Source organism: Caenorhabditis briggsae, assembly GCF_000004555.2.
Source record: "Caenorhabditis briggsae complete genome, chrV, whole genome shotgun sequence".
NCBI classification, from domain to species: Eukaryota; Metazoa; Nematoda; class Chromadorea; order Rhabditida; family Rhabditidae; genus Caenorhabditis; species Caenorhabditis briggsae.
Window position 1 is genome coordinate 14657178 of NC_013488.2, and position 21645 is coordinate 14678822.

General features: G+C 40.3%; 8 protein-coding genes across 8 annotated transcripts; 7 read left to right on the forward strand and 1 right to left on the reverse strand.

Annotated features, from left to right (window-relative positions):
* Positions 1-5877: 5877 nt before the first annotated feature.
* Positions 5878-6278, forward strand: Cbr-egl-1 (the record flags this gene model as incomplete). The annotated part of the gene is made up of 2 exons (XM_002637780.1): positions 5878-6043; positions 6112-6278. 2 exons carry the CDS (start codon positions 5878-5880, stop codon positions 6276-6278), a joined length of 333 nt encoding a protein of 110 aa, XP_002637826.1.
* Positions 6279-10615: 4337 nt separating this feature from the next.
* On the forward strand, positions 10616-11697 carry Cbr-rrbs-1 (the record flags this gene model as incomplete). The annotated part of the gene is made up of 3 exons (XM_002637781.1): positions 10616-10716; positions 10761-11498; positions 11547-11697. The coding sequence occupies 3 exons, from the start codon at positions 10616-10618 to the stop codon at positions 11695-11697; spliced, it is 990 nt and encodes a 329-aa protein (XP_002637827.1).
* A 361-nt stretch (positions 11698-12058) lies between these two features.
* Positions 12059-12521, forward strand: CBG04618 (the record flags this gene model as incomplete). Its single annotated transcript, XM_002637782.1, has 3 exons — positions 12059-12185; positions 12232-12349; positions 12407-12521. 3 exons carry the CDS (start codon positions 12059-12061, stop codon positions 12519-12521), a joined length of 360 nt encoding a protein of 119 aa, XP_002637828.1.
* A 187-nt stretch (positions 12522-12708) lies between these two features.
* On the forward strand, positions 12709-13539 carry Cbr-pas-1 (the record flags this gene model as incomplete). The annotated part of the gene is made up of 3 exons (XM_002637783.1): positions 12709-12780; positions 12827-13163; positions 13208-13539. 3 exons carry the CDS (start codon positions 12709-12711, stop codon positions 13537-13539), a joined length of 741 nt encoding a protein of 246 aa, XP_002637829.1.
* A 686-nt stretch (positions 13540-14225) lies between these two features.
* Positions 14226-15318, forward strand: Cbr-dhs-22 (the record flags this gene model as incomplete). The annotated part of the gene is made up of 3 exons (XM_002637784.1): positions 14226-14441; positions 14488-15077; positions 15123-15318. The coding sequence occupies 3 exons, from the start codon at positions 14226-14228 to the stop codon at positions 15316-15318; spliced, it is 1002 nt and encodes a 333-aa protein (XP_002637830.1).
* Positions 15319-15904: 586 nt separating this feature from the next.
* On the forward strand, positions 15905-17558 carry Cbr-nxf-2 (the record flags this gene model as incomplete). Its single annotated transcript, XM_045238125.1, has 7 exons — positions 15905-16024; positions 16072-16251; positions 16297-16530; positions 16593-16655; positions 16703-16834; positions 16880-16944; positions 17153-17558. 7 exons carry the CDS (start codon positions 15905-15907, stop codon positions 17556-17558), a joined length of 1200 nt encoding a protein of 399 aa, XP_045092723.1.
* Positions 17559-17698: 140 nt separating this feature from the next.
* Positions 17699-18036, reverse strand: CBG04622 (the record flags this gene model as incomplete). Its single annotated transcript, XM_002637786.2, has 2 exons — positions 17699-17837; positions 17885-18036. The coding sequence occupies 2 exons, from the start codon at positions 18034-18036 to the stop codon at positions 17699-17701; spliced, it is 291 nt and encodes a 96-aa protein (XP_002637832.2).
* A 751-nt stretch (positions 18037-18787) lies between these two features.
* Positions 18788-21323, forward strand: Cbr-nxf-1 (the record flags this gene model as incomplete). The annotated part of the gene is made up of 10 exons (XM_045238126.1): positions 18788-18938; positions 19137-19534; positions 19579-19758; positions 19804-19890; positions 19936-20045; positions 20191-20227; positions 20277-20345; positions 20403-20596; positions 20641-20931; positions 20981-21323. 10 exons carry the CDS (start codon positions 18788-18790, stop codon positions 21321-21323), a joined length of 1860 nt encoding a protein of 619 aa, XP_045092724.1.
* Between the last annotated feature and the right edge of the window lie 322 nt (positions 21324-21645).

The following is a 21645-nucleotide window of genomic DNA, read 5'->3' on the forward strand; positions in this document are numbered from 1 at the left end:
TCTAGCTACAAAAAAACTACGAAAAATCTCCTATCCCCCACCTTTAAAGGTGGGGAACATGAAAAAAAATAATTTCCTTGAAATTCAGGTCATATAAGCCTCTCGAGGAGTTGAACTTGTGGACCGAGTTTTGAAGGTGCGCCGCCGCTACCGACTGAGCTACGGTGTCTGAGGCGGCCGAATCGATGTATGAACACTAGACACTCCACACCATCACGTCAGAATGCATACCGTAACTCCAAAAAACCCCAAAAAACCCTCTTGCTCTAAAAACAGTCTCTGTTTGCCTAAAGCTTCTCATTACCATATAGGGATACACTAATCCTCCCATGTTGACTCTTCATTAACAGCACAGTTACAATAATAATTATTCTAAGCAACACTATTAAAACATATCTCTAATGATCCTAATCCTCAGCAACTACAATTTCCATCTGGTGCCAGATACATGACATTCTCGTACACACCTGTGTGAGAACGACGAGTCTTCTTAATTAATGAGCAACAAGCATCCACGTGGGGGAAATCTGAGAAAGAGGAAGAGGACAGAAGAAGATGAAGACATACAAGGTCAAAAGTGAAAAATAGTAATTTCCTACTGCCAAAGTAGTTGGCTTCTACACATTGTGTAATAAAAATGAAACGCGAGAAACGAGAGATACTAAAAAATGACCACACTCTTTATTTTTGAAGAGGAACCGGTTCGGATCAATTTCAAGACACACACTGAAAATTTTGGAAATGGGAGAAAGATGAGACTGTGTTGCAAAAAATAGATTGAAAAAATGAAATGGCAATTGAAAAAATAGGTGTCCTCACCATCGGAAGAAGGTGGAATGTGGCAATGAATGAATGAACGGGGGAAATGACATTCGAGAGGAGTGGGGGTATAATGACGCAAGATGGGGCTGAGAAGAGGGTGGAATGGCACCTAGAATTTTGGAGAAAAAACTAGAGGTCTTTTGAATAGATTCTCGATGCGATCAAAGGATTGGAAGAGCTTGGAATATTGGAGACTTTTTGAAACTTGGATTTTTTTGAAGTTTCACAAGGTCTAAAGTTTGCATTAGCATGAAACTTGAGCAAAGCGTTCTATTAAACTCTAATTTGGAGTACGAAAGTTCGAATAATTTATCAATAAACTGGTGCAATTTCAAATTATTCGATCAACTTTGAGATAAGTTATCGCTTGTCAAAGTTGCTTCAACTGCGTGCAACAAACGTTCATCTTTGGACAATCATAACAACGCCTAGACTTGAGGAATCGCTTTGAAAATTGTAGCAGCTTCGAATCAGACGTAAAATTATATTTCTACTGAATTTCATCTTCCCAAGGCACTTATGACTAAAGATATACCGGTTTTGTCAGTCCGAGTACTTGTGCGCCACCCTGTGACTATAGCCCCGCCGTCAACTTTCGTGCTGCTTACCTCGATTCCTATTAGAGATAACAAAAATGTGTCGAATGACAAAATATAGGTGATTTTATGATAAATAACTTATAAATTGAACATATCTTGATATCTCTTACAGGAAATGAGATATATGGGCTCAAAGTTGACAATCTGGTACCCTTTCTATTAGAGCATTTACGGTTTATTTTCAGGTCCCATAAATTATTTGACCTTTTGAATGAATTAGGAAATGAGGAGTAGCTTTATTCTTTTTTTGAATTTGGGTTCGCAAAGGTTTTCAATTCTGAAATTTCTGATATCCTTGTAAACGTTGGATCTAGAGTATTTCCTCTAATTTACGCCCACACAAACCATTAACTTTGAGCTCAATTATCCTATTTCCTGTAAAAGATATTAAACTTTTGTCAACTGATAAAATATTTATCATGATATCATTAATATTTTATCAGTTGACAGATGTTTGATATATTTTACAAAAACTGAGATGATTGAGTTCTAAGTTGAGGGTTTTCAATTAGAAAAACACGGTATTTAGATTTGAGGAAACCTGTCCCAAATCAGGTTTTCCAAATGCTCAATCCTCCAAAAAAAACCGTTCTCCCTCTAATTTACAATTTGCTCACGCCCAATTGTCTCCCAATTATTAAGCAAACACAACGCAACGATGCATGTCATAACTGATTCAGAAGAGCATGTGTCATCTTTTCTTAGAGGATGCGCGCGGTAACACTTGCCGCCTTCTGAAATCCGATGCCCCTTCCATCCATCCAATCGAAAAACAGTGGCAACATCCTAATCCAGTGGACACATACTATCTAATAACATTTTATCGTCTTCTTCCCTTTGTCGGCACTTCCGGAGGGGCCATCCCTGGAGATTTGTTTGAGCTTCCCTTTTGTTTTTAAGGACCTATCAAAGTAAACAAGGAACTGTTTCATTGTTTCATTGACACCTCGAGATTCTACTTTACCTATTTTCTTATTGACAGTCTTCTTCTACTTCTATTCCCGAAGTGAGTTCTCTTTGATGCGCACCGCAAAAGAGGACAAAAAGTCCGAAAGTTGTGCAATATCGCGTTTACAGGTCATTTGGCTTCCAAGGACAGTGACCCTATTAGAGTTAGACAAAAAACTTCTAGGTAGGTAATGGGTTATTGTTTTGTTCAGAGAGAGTATTGAGAAGTATAGTTAGCTAACCTTCAATACAATAATTGGTAGATATCTGATCTGTGCTGAGCAATCTTATCCTTCCCATGACCTGTAGAGCATAGTTAAACGGACCTAATTAGGGGGAAGGATTGAATTAATTATGTGTGCATGCATTTTATATTGTATTGGAATGTAAGAAGGAGCTTATTGGAGAATAAAAAGGGTTGGATTCGAGAAGCTGTCAAGAAGAAATCCAGCTAAACACTGTACAGTTATGCGCTGTACAGTGGTTGGCTTGGGTTGGTCCGTCAGGGTTTTATACACCGTCATCCTTGAGCTCAATTATCTCGGTTTCTCTAAAAGATAGGGAAATTTTGATAACTAAAAAAATTTTTTAAAGATTATGATGAATATTTTATCAGTAAGCCACTTTTGAAATTTTTCACAGGAACCGAGATAATTGAGCTCAAATGTGACGGTGTATAAAACCCTGACGGACCAACCCAAGCCAACCACTGTACAGCGCATAATTGTACAGCGTGCAGCGTACAGCGTACAGCGCATAACTCGGTTCATTCACCGCCAACTTTGTGCTCATCTATCTCGGTTTCTGTGAAAGATATAAAAAAGTTGTCAACTGATAAAATGGTGCCGATAATATGATAAACAATTTATCAGTCGGCACATTTTTGATATCACGCAGAAGAACCGAGATAATTAAGCTCAAAGATGACAATTCGAGTGGACCTCTATTAGGGAGAGTACGGTATGTGTCATGATGAGTTTTGGATGAAAATGATAAAAATGGAATATGTAAAAGTTTTCCAAATTTTCTATGCAAGTTTAGTAGAACTTGGGCCTACACAAAGCCTCCACAAAATCCTGAAAATCCGGTATTTTGGAGCTTTGGCTCCCAGCTACTTGAGCTATCTGGCCCAGCTCTACAAGTTCTTTGACGTTATCATCTCACACCTAGCTTACAGTATCAACCTATCCACTTACCTATTGCATAATCCAATTTGACCCACTTGTGTGTCCATATTTGCATAATCAAGAATTCTGACGCAACTCCTCTTCCTCCGAGTCCTTGAGCACCGTGGAGTCGGCATTACATCAAAGTGTTTACAGTTAGTGTCGAGAATCCCCCACTGGATTAACGAAACCCTGTATCGTTTCACACGGCAATTAATTCGGCAATCACTTAAAAGGAGGGATAAGCGTGCCGACAAAACGCGAAGGATTAGGCAACCTAAGTGAAGCCATTCAACAGGTCGGCACATGGAGTATCTTTGAATCATTATTAATGAGGTAGATTGTTGTGGATGGGATGAAGCTTCGAATCTTCCCAAGATGAGCAATTGTGTAGGATTACTGTAGAACCTGTCAATTGCAAACTAAGTCAGTTTCTGGAGTCATCATCTCAAGTGATATGTTGTGTGTACTTCTCACGTACAAGTGCTTATATGGATAGGCAGGTGGGTAAGCAATGAGGGAACTAATTGGATAAATATTTGGATTAAGAAGGAGTGACGATGATGAGGTTGAGGAGGAGATTACGCAGAGATTTACCTCAAAAAGTCAGTTTTTTGTTTGTTGTAGATGCACAGTGTGCCGGACTCAAGTTTGTACTAGCATCCAATTTGAGTGAAGCTTTGTGCTAGGCTCAAATTTGGAATGCGAAAATTAAAATTAACCAGCAGGAAATTGGCCAAGTTTCGAATTATTTGATCAACTTTGAGCTGAGTTATCGCTTGTCAAATTTTCAGCACTCCCTGGAAATCGCAACAGTGTGCAAGAAAATTTTGCCGTTCACCTTTGGACAATCATAACAATACCTAGACTTTAGGTGAAAATTTTAGTATCTTTGAATCAAACGTAATAATTATATTTCTACCAATTTCTGTGCTTACAAGATCCATATGTCTAAAGATATACCCGTTTATACAAGTCCCGGTAGTTTTGAGCCACCCTGAAGCTTCCGAGACACTCCGACGGATTCTAAAGCTTTTCGAAGATTTACGGTTATTGTTTATAAGAATGAGTTTGTTCCAGATGATTTGGGGGTTAGCTTTTGGACGGATATAGGCCAGGTTCTGGTCGGAAATTGCCCGAAAACGGCTCTACAGCGGACCATGGTCAGATTTGGGTCGGACACTGGAAGTGAAATATTACTAATTTGAAATATGGTGATAAGTTTGTTGGAGTTTGGTCAGCTTTAGTTTATCCGGAATCTGACCAACCAAAGGCGCCCGTAGATGTCCTAATTCAGAAGACGTGACACCTGCAGAAACTTCGTCAGCCGAGTTCTCAACCCCGTTGCCTTCTGAAACTTCTGAACGTCTTCTGATTCTTAAATTTTTCCAAAATTCACTTTAATTCTGTTATTAACTTTATCCGACTTGTTATTGGATCAAATCCACTGGGCAATAACCCAACGTCGTTTATTTAGTTTCACTATCTTCAAGGCGACTGCTATCATAACTTTAAGCTAAATTATCTCGATTCCTATGAAAGATGCTAAAAATATGTTAACAGATAAAATTTTGGTGATTTTATAGTAAAAAAAATATCAGCTGGCAAAATTTGTATATCTTTCACAGGAATCGAGATAATTGAGCTCACAGTTGAAGGTTTGGTAAGGGTTCTGTTAGAGGGAATACGGTAATTCGAATCTCCTCTTCTATCTTTTTTTTTTCGAAACCTTTCGACACCATTTCCTCAGTGAGGAATCCTCACCAAAAACACTTGATCTATTTAATTTGATCTATTTAATTTCAACTAAAAACCAGAAATTCGCGCATTTCGTAACCATATTCGTACCAGCTGTTGCGCAAAAACTGCATCATCCTGGTAACACATAAATTAATCATCATCTCCTGATTTACCTATTCCCCTCCTAAAACTCGTTCGTTGACATTTGACAACCTAGTGGGGTGGGCGTGTCATCCGGGAGGATCGAGGGGCGGGGCGAGGGGGGGAGAAGCTGTGCGCCCCCTCTCATTCACACCCAAACGACACGCAACCGTCAACACGTCTCCCAATTTCTCTTCATTTGTCAATTCTCCAAATGATTGTGAGTTTTTTCTTTTTGATCTACCTAGATTTTATTCCTCAAAAATGGGTTACTGTAGAACATGTTTTATTTCATCAGAAAACAAAAACAAAAACAGTTTTCTCTGCGTCTCTCGAAACAGATTTCTCTCGCATGCGAGAAGAGGAGGAGGCGCAGAGAAGAGCAAAACTGTTTTTGTTTTTGTTTCTCTTCTTCTTCTTCTTCTTTTTTTTCAACGTCTTCTAAATATCACGTCTTCTAGATGCTCACATTCGCCTCAACTTCTACTTCTGATCTCTTCTCGATGCCTTCATCCCAATTCGAGTACATCAAACCTTCCTACGACAAGAAGATGTTCAACTTCTCTTCTTCCTCTGATGACGCCGTGACGTCTTCTTCTGATTTCGCTGACGATTCTGGATTTTTTGGTGAGTAATATTTCCTTGTAATGTCTTCAAAATCTTGAAAAACAAGTTCTAAATTTTCTTTTTTCCAGATGACTCCGACGAATCCAGCCACACCATCAGCTCCATCGGTCACGACATCGGCACCAAGCTGGCAGCCATGTGCGATGCTTTCGACGCCGAAATGATGTCCTACTCCAGAAGACGTGACACCTCCAGAAGCTTGCTCAACCGTGTGCTCGACTTCTTCGCCTTCTAATCAATGTCGTCTTCTGATTCTCCCCTGATGTCATATTCTCAAGCAGCTCCGGTGACTTCCCCTGCCACAGTGATTTTTGTTAAATGATCTCTTTTTTCTATTATTATACTTGTTTTCTCCCTTTTTGTACCATGCCTAATTCCCAAATGTACATATTTATTTGAAACTAATAAATATGGTTTTTTTTAAACCAAGGTCTTTTGTTTATGAAAGTTGTAAAGTGTACGGATTGTATACTTTTCCTTTCCGATTTCGATTTCTCCAGATGTTGAAAAAAAAGCAAAAAGACAGAAAACTTTGCAGTGGTTGTTACTCTTCCTAAGCTGCTTTTAGGCAACTCCTTGGTTGTCAACCGCCACTATCCCTCGTCATCGCACTTTTAGCTCAGCCGGTTAGCGCGTTCGCTCCCGTTCTCAGAGTCGCGGGTTCCATTTTCCCCCTGATTAAATTCTTCTTTACTCTTTTTCCGGACTCCTTCCTATTAAAAAGCCATACCGTATCGTTTTTCCCGCATGAATTATTCTCTCTGTGCCCGGACATGCCCCCAGGGACTTCTCGGCACCTCCTTTTCAAAAGAGCCGCCGCGTGTCTGTTTTTCGAGAAGAAGCCGTATACCGGACACATAAAAACAGAGTAATTATATAAGAAAACGGGTGGAGTCGACAGAATGGCTTGTGTTGTCCATGAATTATGGATACAGACAAAGCATACCGATTATGTCATCAATATACACACCGGAGGGGAGAATGGAAAGAGATGAAAGGCAGGGGAAGGGAGAGATTGGAGGGACGGGTTCCGATTTGTTTTTGGAACTTTTTTGTTAAGACGAAAAAAATATAAACGTTCTAAGAATCCATAGAGCTCTATAGAGATAATATCGGATCTTCCAACTGCAGTTCTAAAATAGTACATCAATTTTGGCAATTTCTAAGAACTTGCTCTAATAGAAGCCCACCTAAAACTTTGAGCCGATTTATCTCGATTCCTGTCAGAGATATAAAAAAGGTGTCAACTGATAAATTTTTTATCATAGTATCAGAAGTATTTTATTAATTTTTAATTTTTGATATCTTTCAAAGGAACACAGATAAATTCACTCAAATATACCGTACTCGCTCTAATAGAAGCCCACCCAAACAGTCAACTTTGAGCTCAATTATCGGTTCATATGAGAGATAGCATAAATTGGTTAATTGGTAAATTATTTATCATTAAATCACCAACTTTTTATCAGTTTACTACTTTTTGATATATCTTATGACAACCGAGATAATTGAGCTCAAAGTGAATGTGCCTCTCGGCATCCATTAGAGCAAATACAGTAGTCAACTTCGTAACCCTGAATTGATGTTTTTAATTAATCGACCAATCGGAAACTTTTTTAGAATGATGAACAAAAACAGAGCTTTATTTTTGCAGCTTACAATTTTAAAATAAAAATGCGTTTCCCGTATTACCTCTAAAAGGTGCCCACCGCAACCATCAACTTTGAGATCAATTATGTCGCTTTTTATGCACGATATCAAAAAGTAGTCTGATAAAAAACTTATGATATTATGATAAAAAGTTTATCAGTTGATTACTTTTTGGTAATTTTTACAGGAAATGAGATATCAAGCCGAGGGTTTGAGTGGCCCTATACAAGAGTGTTTACGGTAAGTATTGTCCTTCTGGGGGTGTTAATTGCTTCGAAACTAGGACGTTTCGCTCTGAAAATGTAATTCGCTTTTTAATATATTATTGCATTACCGCGTTTCTTTCCTAGTTTTTCCTGATTACTGTGACCATCACAAATCCATCAAATTGTAACAGGCTGATATCAAATTACCTACTGCAATAAAACCACTGATACCTTCTCCCACCTATCCTTACACCCAGCTGTAAGTAAAAATACACACACATAAAAATATCAAATGTCGTAAATTACAACGGATGTTCTCCACCCCAGGACATCCGATCCGGAGGTCAATTAGGATTGCGCGAGAAACAGGTGCTAATCATTGTAGTAGTAGTACACAACCAATAGAACCAGCTTCTCCTTCCTCAATTCAACTAATTAAGCGGATGATCGGAGTTGAGTAAACATAACAAAACTGAGAACGGGGTTAGGTGACAGCTACGGAAACATTTTGTTGGCACAGGTGGGTTGAGTAACCATAATATTTTGACAATATGTACATAAATAGTGGAAGCGTTGATACTTGGGATATAGAAGTGTAAATGACATCTCGAGGATTTAAGGACCCCCACTTCTTACCTAATATCCATACTCTTGACTTACTACTACACTAATCCCTAATTAATTATTAAAATAATAAGACAACTAATAGGGAGAAGAATAACTAGGAGGAGAAGCCAGTGGATTAGATTTCTCTGCTCTCTCTCCAGTTCATACACTCTCTCCCTCTGCAGGTGGCTTCTTCGTCCAGGATGCACATCGTCTAATTGTGCACTGGTGTGTGTAAGTATTGTCCTTACTTCCTTCCTCCTCTCATAATATTTGTTGAATTGAATGCGCGAAAATGGTTGGGGCACTTCCTAGAAGTTGAATATCCATCCATCTGCCATTGCCACTAATTGTTACACAAAAGATCATCCATTTAGACGGCGTAACGGAGTGAGTGAGCAGAGGTTATGTAAATTTGGAGAATGTTAAAAGCCAAGGGTTCCGACACAGAAGGTGTCACTCCAAATTGAAGAATGAAGTGGAAAGAGAAGACGGATGTGATGAGTAAGATAGATGACAAAAAGAAGAGCGATGTAAATTAGATCATTTAATGTGTTGCACGTGTTGAAGGGTACTGTAGATGTCTTATTGTGCAATGTCGTCAGAGAAGGGCGACGAAAACCAAAAAGAAACGGCCAAAGGTCCCATAGAGACAACTACCGTAATCTTCATTTACTTGTTTTGCACCGGTTTTCGTCGATTTCACTGCTATTTTCCCCCAAACGTTTCGGAAAAACCTCCGTGTATACTCCTACTCTTTGGTTACTGTACAAGCTCCATCAGGACGCTTTTTTGAAAAAGTTGACTGAAAACGCACGAAAATGGAGAAAATAAACCATGAACGTAAAAATTTTTTTAGGTTACGGTCTTTGTCGTTGCAGGACCTTCATCCACGGCCACCGGAGTTTCTCTTCCGCAGCTCCAATTTTGTACTACCATAATAAAGGTTTGCTCACTAAATTGAAAAAAAAAACATAGATATAAAATTGTATTCATTATAAAACCGAATTATCTACGCTTTTCTCCATAAAAGGTGTCGCCAATAACCAATTAAACCTCGCCGCAAATTCCCACGAGTCTCTTGACTTCAAAGCCATTCCTCTCTCTCTTGGTGTGTTTCCGATGCACAGTGTCATCTGTCAACTCCCCCTCATCAACATCATCATAATATTGCAATGACCTTCGTTCTTTCTTTGCTTCGAGTATTCCGTACACATTCCCGAAACAAAAGGCAGATGTGCCAAAAGTAGTTAGTATTACATCCCCGAAAAGTGTTGTTGTTTCATTCACACCATTTTATCAAGAAGACGCGTCGAAACGCTAATTTGTTTCATGATTTATGAGGGAAGAGCCGAAAAGGAAAAGGAAGCGAAAAGTTTTCGCGCATTTTTGGAAACCAAAGAAACACTACTAATTCGTTGATTTATTTGAAATCGTTTCTTGTGCCGTTTTTGCGGCTTCTTTGTGTTCTGAACGATTCAACAAGTTACTTGGAAATTCTAACAGGGGGAGATTTTAGAAAAGGAACGATGGACACCCATTGCAGTCGTTAAAAATCGGTTATGGACCACCCGGTGCGTAATATATCAGGAACAAAGAACGATAAAATATTGTATTTTATTGTCTGGGTGTGATTTTATATGATTTTTCATGTGGAAGAATGTGCACGCATGGAAAAGGGGTTAGACTAACGATGAAGGGACCCTCAATATTTTCACACAGAAAAATATATAGTTTTTTGTTCATTTTTTGTATTTTTTTAAATGATTTCATTGAATTCGAAGGTGCTTGATAAAAAACCAGAAAGAGAGACGCGTGCGGCGGTGTTGCGAAAACCGCGCGCCGCAGTTGCAATAGAAGCTCCGCCTCTAGATTTTCGGCATTTTTTTATTCCAAGTCAATGATTTTCTGCGTTTTTTCGCGTATTCGGTTGTTTTAAATTGCTGAAAATGTTTGTAAAAAACTAAAACTATTTATAAATGTTAATAAAAACAGTTATTATCCGGCTAACTTCTCAATAATGGGTTTTTAGTCAGCGTTTTCGTTTTGTTTGCATTTATCGTTGTAAAACAGCTAAATTCATGAGATAATTCTTTAATTTTTGTAGATTATGGCTGACAAATCAACAGAAGTTGAAAAGGCCATTGATCCAATCATTGACTTGGGCAACTTGCTGTTCATCGATCGCGAACCTCTTCAAGGAGATGCCGAGTAAGTATAAATTCGTCAATTCTTCAAAAAGATTTCTTTTTCAGAGAAGGGCTAGAAGAGCGCGCTAGAAAAAACACACAGCTTCTTTTCAACAACATTTGGCAACTAGAGCAGAAACGAGTAGAGGAAGCGATTATTGTGACTCTACCAGCAGCTACATACCGTCTTCCACGTGAGAAGAAGCTTCCAGAAAAGAAGGAACCAACGAAGTGGGAGAAGTACGCTAAGGAGAAGGGTATTGAAAAGAGAAAGAAGGATAAGAAGGTGTTCGATGAAGCAACGAAGGAATGGAAGCCAACTTACGGATACCGGCGAGGAAATGATAATACCAAGGATTGGTTGATCGAGATTCCAGATAATGCAGAGGATCCAAACAAGGACTTCTTCGCTGAGAGACGCGAGAAGAAGAAGGAAAGAGTCGCCAAGAACGAAATGCAGAGAATGAAGAATCTTGCTCGCCAAATGAAGACGACAGTGAAAACAGGACCATCTACCGACAAAATGATCGGAGTAGGAATTGATGCGAAAGACAAATCGAAGCAAGACGTCCGTTTTGCTGTTGATCGTGCAAAGCTTGCCACCGCTTCAGCTGGAAAGTTCCAAGAAGGATTGAAAGGCGAAAAAGCCAATATTAAAACTGGAAAGAAGAGAAAGTTCGAATCCAATGAAGCTCCAGTTTCGGCTGAGAAGGAGCGTGCTCTTCAGATTCTTCAAAGAATGAAGTCCAAGAAGGCCAAGATCGTTGAAGAGAAGGCTTCAGCCGTTGCTGGACCACTGAGAGAGTGAGTTTTGAGATTTTTTTCCATTGTAATTTGTATTATTATTTGCAGGAAGAAAGAGAAGCAAGAGAAGAAGGGTGCCAAAGAAGCGACAAGGCAGAAGAGTCAAATTCATCGTCAGCAATGGTTCAAAAATAAGGTCGACAGCAAGAAAAAGGGAACCGGTGGAGCTAAAAAGAAGGGAGCTAACAAGAGAAAGTAACTTTCGAGCCAGTAATCTCATTTGTCTTTGTTTTCTTTGATTTTGTTGATTTTTTGTTTTATGATTATTCGTTACGTTCACTTTTTGACTCCATTTTAATCAATAAAGACTTTGTTATGAGATTATCTTTTGACCGCGTTTAGTTTTTCTCGATCTCGAAATTAAATTATCTTTTCATTGAAGTCAATATCTTGATTTGTGCCAAAAAGGCCGCATTCTTTCGGATTATTTCGGGCGCCCCACAAACGCGCTCCACCGCACTCCCTTCAAAAATTTTTTGTCATCCTTTCGCCAAAACTCATCATTTTGGACGATTTCCAATTTAAAAACCCCATGAAAATGGCTGTTTCCAGTGGAAAATATGTCACTGAACTTCCTTTCCTATGATGATGACTTCTGTGGATACTGTGGAGCGATTCTGGAGCTTCCTCCCCAAGCACCGTCAACGGTGACCTGTAAAGTTTGCTCCACTCGGTGGAATGTCAAAGGTATTTTTCAAAAATTGTGATTTATTATAATCCAAACGAATTTCAGAAAGAGTCGATCAAGTAGTGAGCCGCGTTGAGAAGATTTATGAGAGAACAGTGGCCGACACAGATGGAATTGAGAACGACGAGTCTGCTGATGCAGTGGTGGATCACATTTGCACGAAGTGAGTATTCCCCCTTTTGTTGATAGTGAACTTCTCAAAAACCTGAAAATCTTTCAGATGCGGACACACGAAAGCATCCTACTCCACCATGCAGACCAGATCGGCTGATGAAGGACAAACGGTGTTCTATACGTGTCTGAAGTGCAAGAAGAAGGATATTGAATATTCATGATTCTGTTATTCGTTATTGTCATTTTTTTGTTAGTTCGTTTTTGTATTTTTTTTGTTAGAAATTGAAAATTGAAAAAAAACACAAAGAAATTTTCTGATTTTGTTCTATACTGGTCCTTTCACCAGATTATTATCTCTGCTCCTGATTCTTCCTAACTAACAAAAACCTTATAATGGAAAAAATTCAGATGTCCCGTGGAAGCAGCGCCGGATTCGATCGTCACATCACCATCTTCTCCCCGGAAGGACGTGTCTATCAGGTATACTCGTGCCTTCAAATAACAATAACAGTGAGCTAGATTCCAGGTCGAGTATGCTTTCAAAGCAATCAACTCCACTAATCTCACCGCTGTTGCTGTCAAGGGCGTTGACACCGCCGTCATTGCCATCCAGAAGCGTGTCCCAGACAGTCTCATTGTCGCCGACACTGTCACTTCGGTTTACCAAATCTCTCAATCTGTCGGATGCTGTGCCATCGGAATGATTCCAGACGCCAAGTTCCAGGTCAAGCGTGCGCAAGGAGAAGCCGCCAGCTGGAAGTACAAAAATGGTTATGATATGCCATGCGAGCTTCTCGCCAAGAAGATGGCCGATCTAAACCAGTACTACACCCAAAACGCCGAGATGCGTAGTTTGGGATGCGGTGAGTATAATCTATAGAGAATTCTGAGAATATCCATATTCCAGCTCTTCTGTTCATCTCCTATGACGACGAGAAGGGCCCAGAAGTTTATCGTGTTGACCCAGCTGGCTATTACCGTGGAATGAAAGGAGTGTCAGTGGGAGTCAAACAAGTTCCAGCCACCTCGTTCCTCGAGAAGAAAATCAAGAAGAAGCCAGAGATGAATTCCACGGAGACCATTGAGCTTGCGATCGAGGCTCTTCAGAACTCCCTTGGTATAGATGTCCGATCCAAAGATCTCGAAGTCGTTGTCGTCACCAAGGATAACACAAAATTCACAAAATTGACCAACGATCAAGTGGAGCACCATCTCAACCAGATCGCCAACAGAGACTAATAAAATGAAAATAAATCCGTGTATTATTCTCTCTGCATTGAGTCCGGTTCTCCGTTTCAAACTCCCTGTTCCTAATTTATTTATTGTCTCCTTTACTTTCGTCTCTCTGTCCGTTTTTTATCTCTCCGCCTCCCCCTTTATTTATCAGTAAAATAAAGATAAACAAAACCTTTTGACACTCGTCACACTGGTGATTCACTGGTGGGGTTGCGACATAGATTCAAGGTTTCAAAAACCAGTTTACAATTTATTTCTCTCTTTTAAAAATCACTTGTGTTCTTTTCCTTCCTTACTTTTTAGTAGTTAAAGAGTAGTTTCTTTATTGTCAATTGAGAAAAATCGCTCAAATATCCAAGCTCCGCCCCTCTGCAAAAGCGCCGCGCAGTTTTTCTCTTGTTTTTCATGATACCATTTTTCGGGGTTTTCTTCCTGAATTTTTTTCAAATTGGATTCAAAAAAAAGTTTTTATAGGGAAAAATGCCTTTTTCGAATACAAAACTTGATAAAATATCTGGAAACCTTGAAAAATAGGAAAACTATGAAAAACACAGAAAAAACAGTGTGACGCTTTTGCCGAACGTCGGGTAATTATTTGAAATCAGCGCAATTTTTTCTTACAAAAACTTCCTTATAAAGGCATATTTTTGATTTTCAGTTATCTAGAAAAACAAACGACATCTATAACCATGATGGACGTAGAGGTGGAGGAATCCAGCTGGTTCCTTCCCACAGTTCTCATCGCAGCTGTGAGCTTCATTGCTCTGTATTTCACAAGACGCTTCTTCAAAGGAGGTCAGTTCACTGAGCGAGTTTCGGCGAAAGGATTGGTCGCTGTGGTGACTGGAGCAAATTGTGGAATCGGTTATGAAACAGTTAGAGAGCTCAATTTGAAGAAAGCTGATGTAAGCTTCTTTTCTCTTTACCAAATTGAAAATTCTCATTTTCTAGATTTACATGTTGTGTCGCAGTGAAGAGAAGGCCAATGACGCTAAACGAGCTCTCGTTAGACAGGGATGCGATGCCACTCGTCTCCATTTCATTGAATGCGATTTGACTGACTTCGAATCAGTCCGTCGTGCGGCTAAGGAGACTCTTAAGTTGACAGATACAATTGATATTCTTGTGAACAACGCGGGGATCATGTTCCAAAGTAAGCATGAGTTAACAAAGGACGGACATGAGAAGACGTGGCAAAGCAATTATCTCGGACCATTCTTGCTCACTGAGCTCTTGCTCCCGGCAGTCAAAAAGTCTCAGTACGCGAGAATCGTCAATGTTTCGTCTTTGATGCACATGCGGTCCGGAAAAATAAATATTGCTACTGTCGATGATAAGAAGTCGTTTGGAATGATGAAGTCGTATAGCCAGAGCAAGTTGGCCAATGTAATGCATGCCAGAGCGCTGACGAAAGAGTTGAGAAAGGATGGAGCTGAACACGTAACTGCCAACTCTGTACACCCAGGAGGTGTGGATACTGAGCTCACTAGAACGACCATCCTTGCATGGCCAGTCATCAAACAAATTAGTGCTCCATTCAGGTAAAAATAACTTCTCAATTTCTAACGAAAATCTTTTTTTTCTAGATGGTTCTTCCTGAAAACAAGCCGCGATGGAGCTCAAACTTCTCTCTACGTGGCGCTTGGTAAGAAACTCGGTGGAATCAGTGGGAAGTATTTTGCCGATTGCAAGCTCACCAAGGAGAATCCCTTGGCTCTCGATGACCAAGCCTGCCAGGATTTGTACAATTACAGTCTCGAAGCAACTGGACTCGCTAAATAATTCTGCTTTGAATTTTCTCTTTTCCGAACTTTAATTTTATCGCTTTAGTACCTGATCCCTTTTTCAAAACGAAGTAATAATCGAGTGAATAATAAATGTTCTTGGTTCTCTTGAATGAGTCTGTTCATTTATTTTGTATATTCAGCAGCCGACATAAAACAAAATTCGACTGAAAAACGTTTGGGGATTTTTGGTGGAATTTTTGTCTCTTTTTCGCAGAATCCCATAGGAACGGTGTTTGAGGCTTCGCAAATTCCAAGGAAAACAATTTCCTGGAAAGTGAGCTGAGCCTAAATTGCAAGTCTGACACGGTTTTTCAATGACAGTATGCAAATGGGAAAACCATGCGACAAAAACGTGCGCAACTCGCAATTTACGCTCCGCCCACTTTTCCAGTTGAAACTTTTTCTTCCGAATTTGTGCCGCCTCGTTTTTTTTCCAACACAACGTTGGGTCTCGCACGGAAAACGCGGACTACAGTAACCGGTGATATTTACGAATCGCGGCCTCGTTTTTTTTCTCCCCATTTTCTGCACTTCTCCAGGTTGTTGTCGGCTCAAAAACTAAATTTTAGAGCCAAAATACGATGAGAAGCCAGTATCGGCGAACTGTAAATCGTAAAAATGAGGAAGCATTCTCCGACTCACCACCATCGCGACATCCACCTGCGCCAAGTCTGAAACCAGTGGAAATCGATGTTATTCGGGTTTGTATACATTTCTTCCGGTTTTTTAGAGTTTTATTGCGTTTCAGAATGTAATTGATAGTCGACACAACACCGAGAAGCAGTTATTGGATCTCTCAAACTTCTCGAAAAACGTCGAATTCTTTGAAAACGATATGTTGATGTGTTTGACGAAACCGCGAGTGATGACGACGGTTCTTCAATGGATTGGAGCGAAATATCCGAAAATTTCTGGAATCTCGTTTTCGGTATCGAAAGCTAAATACACTGAAACTAACTATTTTTGTTTTCAGAACAATCGCTTGTGCCATTTGGAACATCTTTCGGCACTCGGAAAAACTACCAAATCGCTCAAGTTTCTCGATTTGAGTCATAACCAGATTTCTACTGAAGATGAACTCGAAAAGCTTGGAAAGGTGTCAGTGGAGAGATTGGTTTTTGAAGGGAACCCAGTTTGCGAGCGTTTCACTCAAATGTCGCAGTATGTCAATTTTATTCAGAAGGCGTTCCCGAAGTGTTCTAATTTGGTTGGTTTTTGTTTCCTAGCTGAGCTAGGGCATAGTGGAAGTAAAATCATCTGTCGTTTCAGGATGGAATTGATGTTAAACCGAAGGAACAACGCTTCGACTTGGACAAGTTTTTGCCGTTTAGAGTGAGAATAGAGCACTTCGCTCGAATTTCTATGAAATACAATTTCAGAACGGATACTATGGCAATGAAGAGATACGCAATCTTGTCGAAGAGTTCATCATTGCATACTACGAAATCTACGATGGTGCCGATGGACAACAAACCAGAAAGACGCTTCTGAACGCGTACGATGCCACAAATGTATGCTTTTTGAGATTTTGCATCGCAAGATTAGTTAATTTCTAGTCGACATTCACAATTACAATCACCTGCCTTTGGGATCCGTACAAGTACACGATGTATCCAGACAGGTATGCATTCCTAGAGAGTTAACCCCAATATTATTGTTGTCCGAAAAATTGGTGTTGAGAAGCAGACAGTTAATCGAAATATTTCTCTGCGTCTCCACCGAATATGCGCTATTTAGGATTGTCGCTTCGAGGTGCCTACCGTATTCAGACTGCAAAAAATACTCTCGCTCCAATTTTTTCGCACAACAATAATAGCAACATTTTTCAGTGAATGCTATCGTATGTACTTGCGAAACTCGCACAATGTTCTCAACCAGGAGTTCTTCGCTGCGAACCGCGCGTCACGAATATCTCACGGCGCCATGGACATCGTTGTGGCACTCTCAAGACTACCAGCCACTGTTCATCTGATGGACACTTTTGTTGTCGACGTCTTTCTCGTCTCAGCAGAACTTCTCGGATTCACTCTTCATGGAACGTTCCGTGATGGAAACATGGTCGCTGAAGACATCAACTCAGCGGAAAACTATTTCACGAGAACATTCATCGTAGCACCGAAAGGAGAAGGAAAAGTGGCTGTCATTTCAGACCAATTGTTCATCAGTTCAATGTCGAAGAGGCGCAATGATAAGTATCGCATGCTCGTCGAGAACGCTACAGATTTCGATGTCTAATGGAGTTATCATTTTTATTGTATCTGTTATCTAATTGTTAATTTTTCAACTGTTTTTGTTACTGTAGTTGGCCGGTCGATGACCTAATCTTGCATTTTGTGAACCGTGTGAAATTTTTGAAAATTTATTAACTTCACAACCTATTTATACGGTAGAATATCTAGACGATCCCTGTAGCTATCAATTTTAAGATTGATATGGTCAAACGTGGCGGCTCCGAACCAGGCAGTAGCGAAGCCTACTGTAGCACTGAGAATGTAGACTGCGATGATTCGTTTTCTAAAATCAATACTTTATTCTAATATCTTCATTATTTCATAACTCACCCCATAGGCTTCTTATATATTGGGAAGGTCGGAATTCGGGCCCACGAGAATTCCAGTGCTGTTCCAGTATCCGGCAACATTTTCCTACGATCGAAACGTGTAGGAATCGGAGCAATGTCGTTGAGACGAGAGTTTGGTGTGTACTTCTGCATCTGGAGTATGAAGTGAAGAAGCCGGAGAAGGACGACGACGGATGTTTGGAAAATTGGCAGTTGTATAGGAGAGTGGAAAGTTGTGCAAGGAGTGGTGAGCAAACAAAAAATTAGGGAGTACAAGGAGAAGATCGCCTGTGTTTTTGTTTTCAAAATGATTGCTGCTTCTGCTGCTGAACTGTATTATTTTTCATAAAATGTTATTTTAGGCCGGATTACTGTAGACCAGTACAGTTACTCGAAAACTGCTGTAAATCAATAATCAAGTTTGTGAAGTGTACACTGGCAACTATTCCTCCGACCCGTTTTATTATCAGTTTCCCTCCTAGAATCCACGTCATTTTCTCAAAACAACCCCATGTTTGTCTAATTCTGTTGTGGTGCATGTATCGTAAATAAACGGGCTGTCGTCAGTCTGCAAGATTGCGTGATGGTGTTTGCACACAATTTGATTCGGAAAAATTCGGAAAATCACGAGACACTGTTGCGATATAACATGTCGTTCCTCATTGATTTTCTGAATGGCATAGTTTATAAATTAGTGTTTTCTGGCACATCTATGCCTTTCTTGCATATTATTTTTCAGTTTCGCAACACCCCATGACGGGTGACGTCACTCCTTTATTCCTCATATTTTACTCTTATCGGAAGATTTTTACTGTCTCTCCCAATCGTATTTTTTTCTATTTCTCTTCTTTTCAACTCGCTTTTTTGTCTTCCACCTCCTTCCTGTATAACTTATCTTTCAGAAATGAGTCGAAGAGGTTTCGGAAATCCCCGTTCCGGTGGTGGAGGCCATCGCGACGCCAAACAGCTATCTCGCAACAAAAGTCGCTTCGCACGCCTCGATCCAGACATTCAGAGCAGATACGACGATCTTGATGACGAACCGGCAGTACCAGGTAACCAAAATTTATTTTTCCGGCTCGCATTTTAACACCATTGTGTTTGTCGAACTTGTATTACCCTAAAAACATCAAAATCGCGAGCTAATTTGTCAAAATTAAACGATTTGAAAAATTTTCGCGACCTCAAAAAACCAAAAATTTACATAAATTCCTCATGTATGTTCTAACCCTTTTTTGAGTAAAAATTTTCAGTCCGTGCCAGTCTGACTACAACAAGCACTCGCGGACGTGGTGGCTCTTCAGGAAACAATCCATTCTCTCGTTCAACTCAATCCGTCGCCAATACCGGTGTTCGTAACGCTGACATTGTTTTCAAATGTCGTGCGGTCGGAGCTGCCAAAAAAATCGATGGGAAATGGCTCATCAAACAACTCAATCAGAAAGTCGAAAACTTCAAACCTCTTCTTTGGGACGAGAACACTCGTGGTGACTTCGAGTGGTATGTCCGTGACGAGGATATCGCTTCGGCAATCAAGGCGAACAGTCGTCGTATCCTTCACAAAGAGACTGGAACTAAAGTTGAACTGCTTTACGCAAGAGTACCAGCTCCATGGATGGCTTTAAAACGAACGGAAGTTGAAATTATCCACGTATGTTTGAGGATTCTGAGAATCAGCACAATAATTGTTTTTAGAAAGTCGTCGACAAACGCTACAACGCCGAGGCTCGCCTACTCAATCTATCCGAATTCCATGCCGACGAAGAGTTCACATCCAAAGATATGCTCATGAATCTTACCAAAGGAAACGTGATGCTCACAGTTCTCGACCACATTGATGACAAATACGGAAACATTGTTTCACTCTCCCTTGCAGTATGTCAATCATTGTCTTTTGCAGTCTAAGCTCATTTGTTTCAGAATAACCGCCTCCGCCACTTGGACTACGCTTCCGCCCTGGTTTCTATTGCCAAATTCGTCAAAGAATTGGATTTAAGTCACAATCATGTAAGAATTGCAAAAACAGTATGTAATCAAAAGAACGTTTTCCAGATAACCGCCGAGAAAGACCTCGAGAAGTTCGCAGGTTTGCCCGTTGAGAAGCTGTTCTTCGAAGGAAATCCAGTCGTCGAGACTTTCACACAAAAGTCTGCATATATCAGGTTACCTAGTCTAAATTTTTTGCAGAATCTGCAGCCTGTCTTCTACCTGTTTGATTTTATTAGTAGTTTTCGGTTTCTCAATGTTCCCATGTCTATTTTCTCATCCCTTGTCCTTTGTTCTTTTATTTCAATAATACCTGTTCAGCTATATTCACAAGACATTCCCGAGATGCTACCTCATGGTGAGTTTTGACCTCTTCCAACGGGGTTTAATAAAATTTAACTTCTCAGGATGGTGTCGAAGTGGAGCCGTTGGTCACTGGACCTGAAGTCAATATCAATGAAGTTATGCCATTCAGAGTGAGAATTTTCGAATAAGGTTGAGACAGGAATCAATAATTTTTTGAAATCTTTCAGGCCGGATACTACCCGAACGCTCAAATCCGAGTTCTTGTCGAGCAATTCGTCATGTCTTTCTTCGAGCTTTACGACGGAAAAGATGGACAAAGAACACGCAGAAGTCTCCACAATGCATATGATTCCGATGCATCTATATTCACATTGACCGTCAAAAACTTAAGCGGATCGAATTTCCAGAGACATCACAATGAGTAAGAATAAAGATAAACCTATTCTTCTAACTATTCATTTTCAGCGACTGCTACCGTCAATACGCCCAATTATCACACAACGTGCTGGAGCAAGAGCACTTTTCTCGCAATCGGGCTGCTCGACAAGCTCGCGGAGCCATGGATATCGCAGTGGCTCTGTCGAAATTGCCAACAACTCATCATATGAAAGAGACCTTCATCGTTGACGTCTACATGCTCACCAATGAGCTGCTAGGATTCACAGTTCAAGGACTTTTCCTGGACGGAGACCTTACCCAAGAACCATCTCCAAATTACTTCAGCAGGTCTTTCCTTGTCTCACCGAGAGAGAATGAGTGAGTTTTGAACCAAAGGTGGAATTATTCAAAGAAATTTATCTTGCAGCTCTGTCGCCGTTCTCTCAGATCAGCTCTTCATCTCCACCGCATCAGTAGAGCGATTGGAGAAGTTCAAGAAGCTCTACGATCAATCGATTGTCAACGGAGCCGCCGTAGAGCAGATCAGTGCTGTCCAAATCGCGCAAATCGGTGTTAATGGAATCGGATTCGATGGTGCTCCTCCACCAGAGACCCGGAAAGCAATGACGGAGGCCATGTGTCAGTTCAGTGGAATGATCGCTCCGTACAGCGAGAAATGCCTGGCTGACTGCAACTGGAACTTTGATTTCGCATGTGCAAAGTTCACAGAGATCAAGGCATCAATCCCAATAGAGGCGTTTGCCCAGTAAAAACTCATCCCAGTATTCTTATTCTCATATCTTCACACAAACTGTCTTTTTATCAATTTTATTATGACTTTTTCCTGTTTTTTGTTTATGTCTTCTTCTTTTTTTTTCCATACCATTTTCCCCTAATCACTAGCCCCTCCATCAAGTTTCCCACTGATTTGCTCCGCGGCGGAGCCTCCGCCTATCCCTATTTCAGCATTTATCTTCCTTCTCTAACACTATCCAAAGATTCTCTACCAGATCCCAATTCTCTGTTCATTCGATCTGTCGGTTTTCACCAGTCATTTAGCGTAGATCCTAGACTTCAAAAGACTCTTCCACC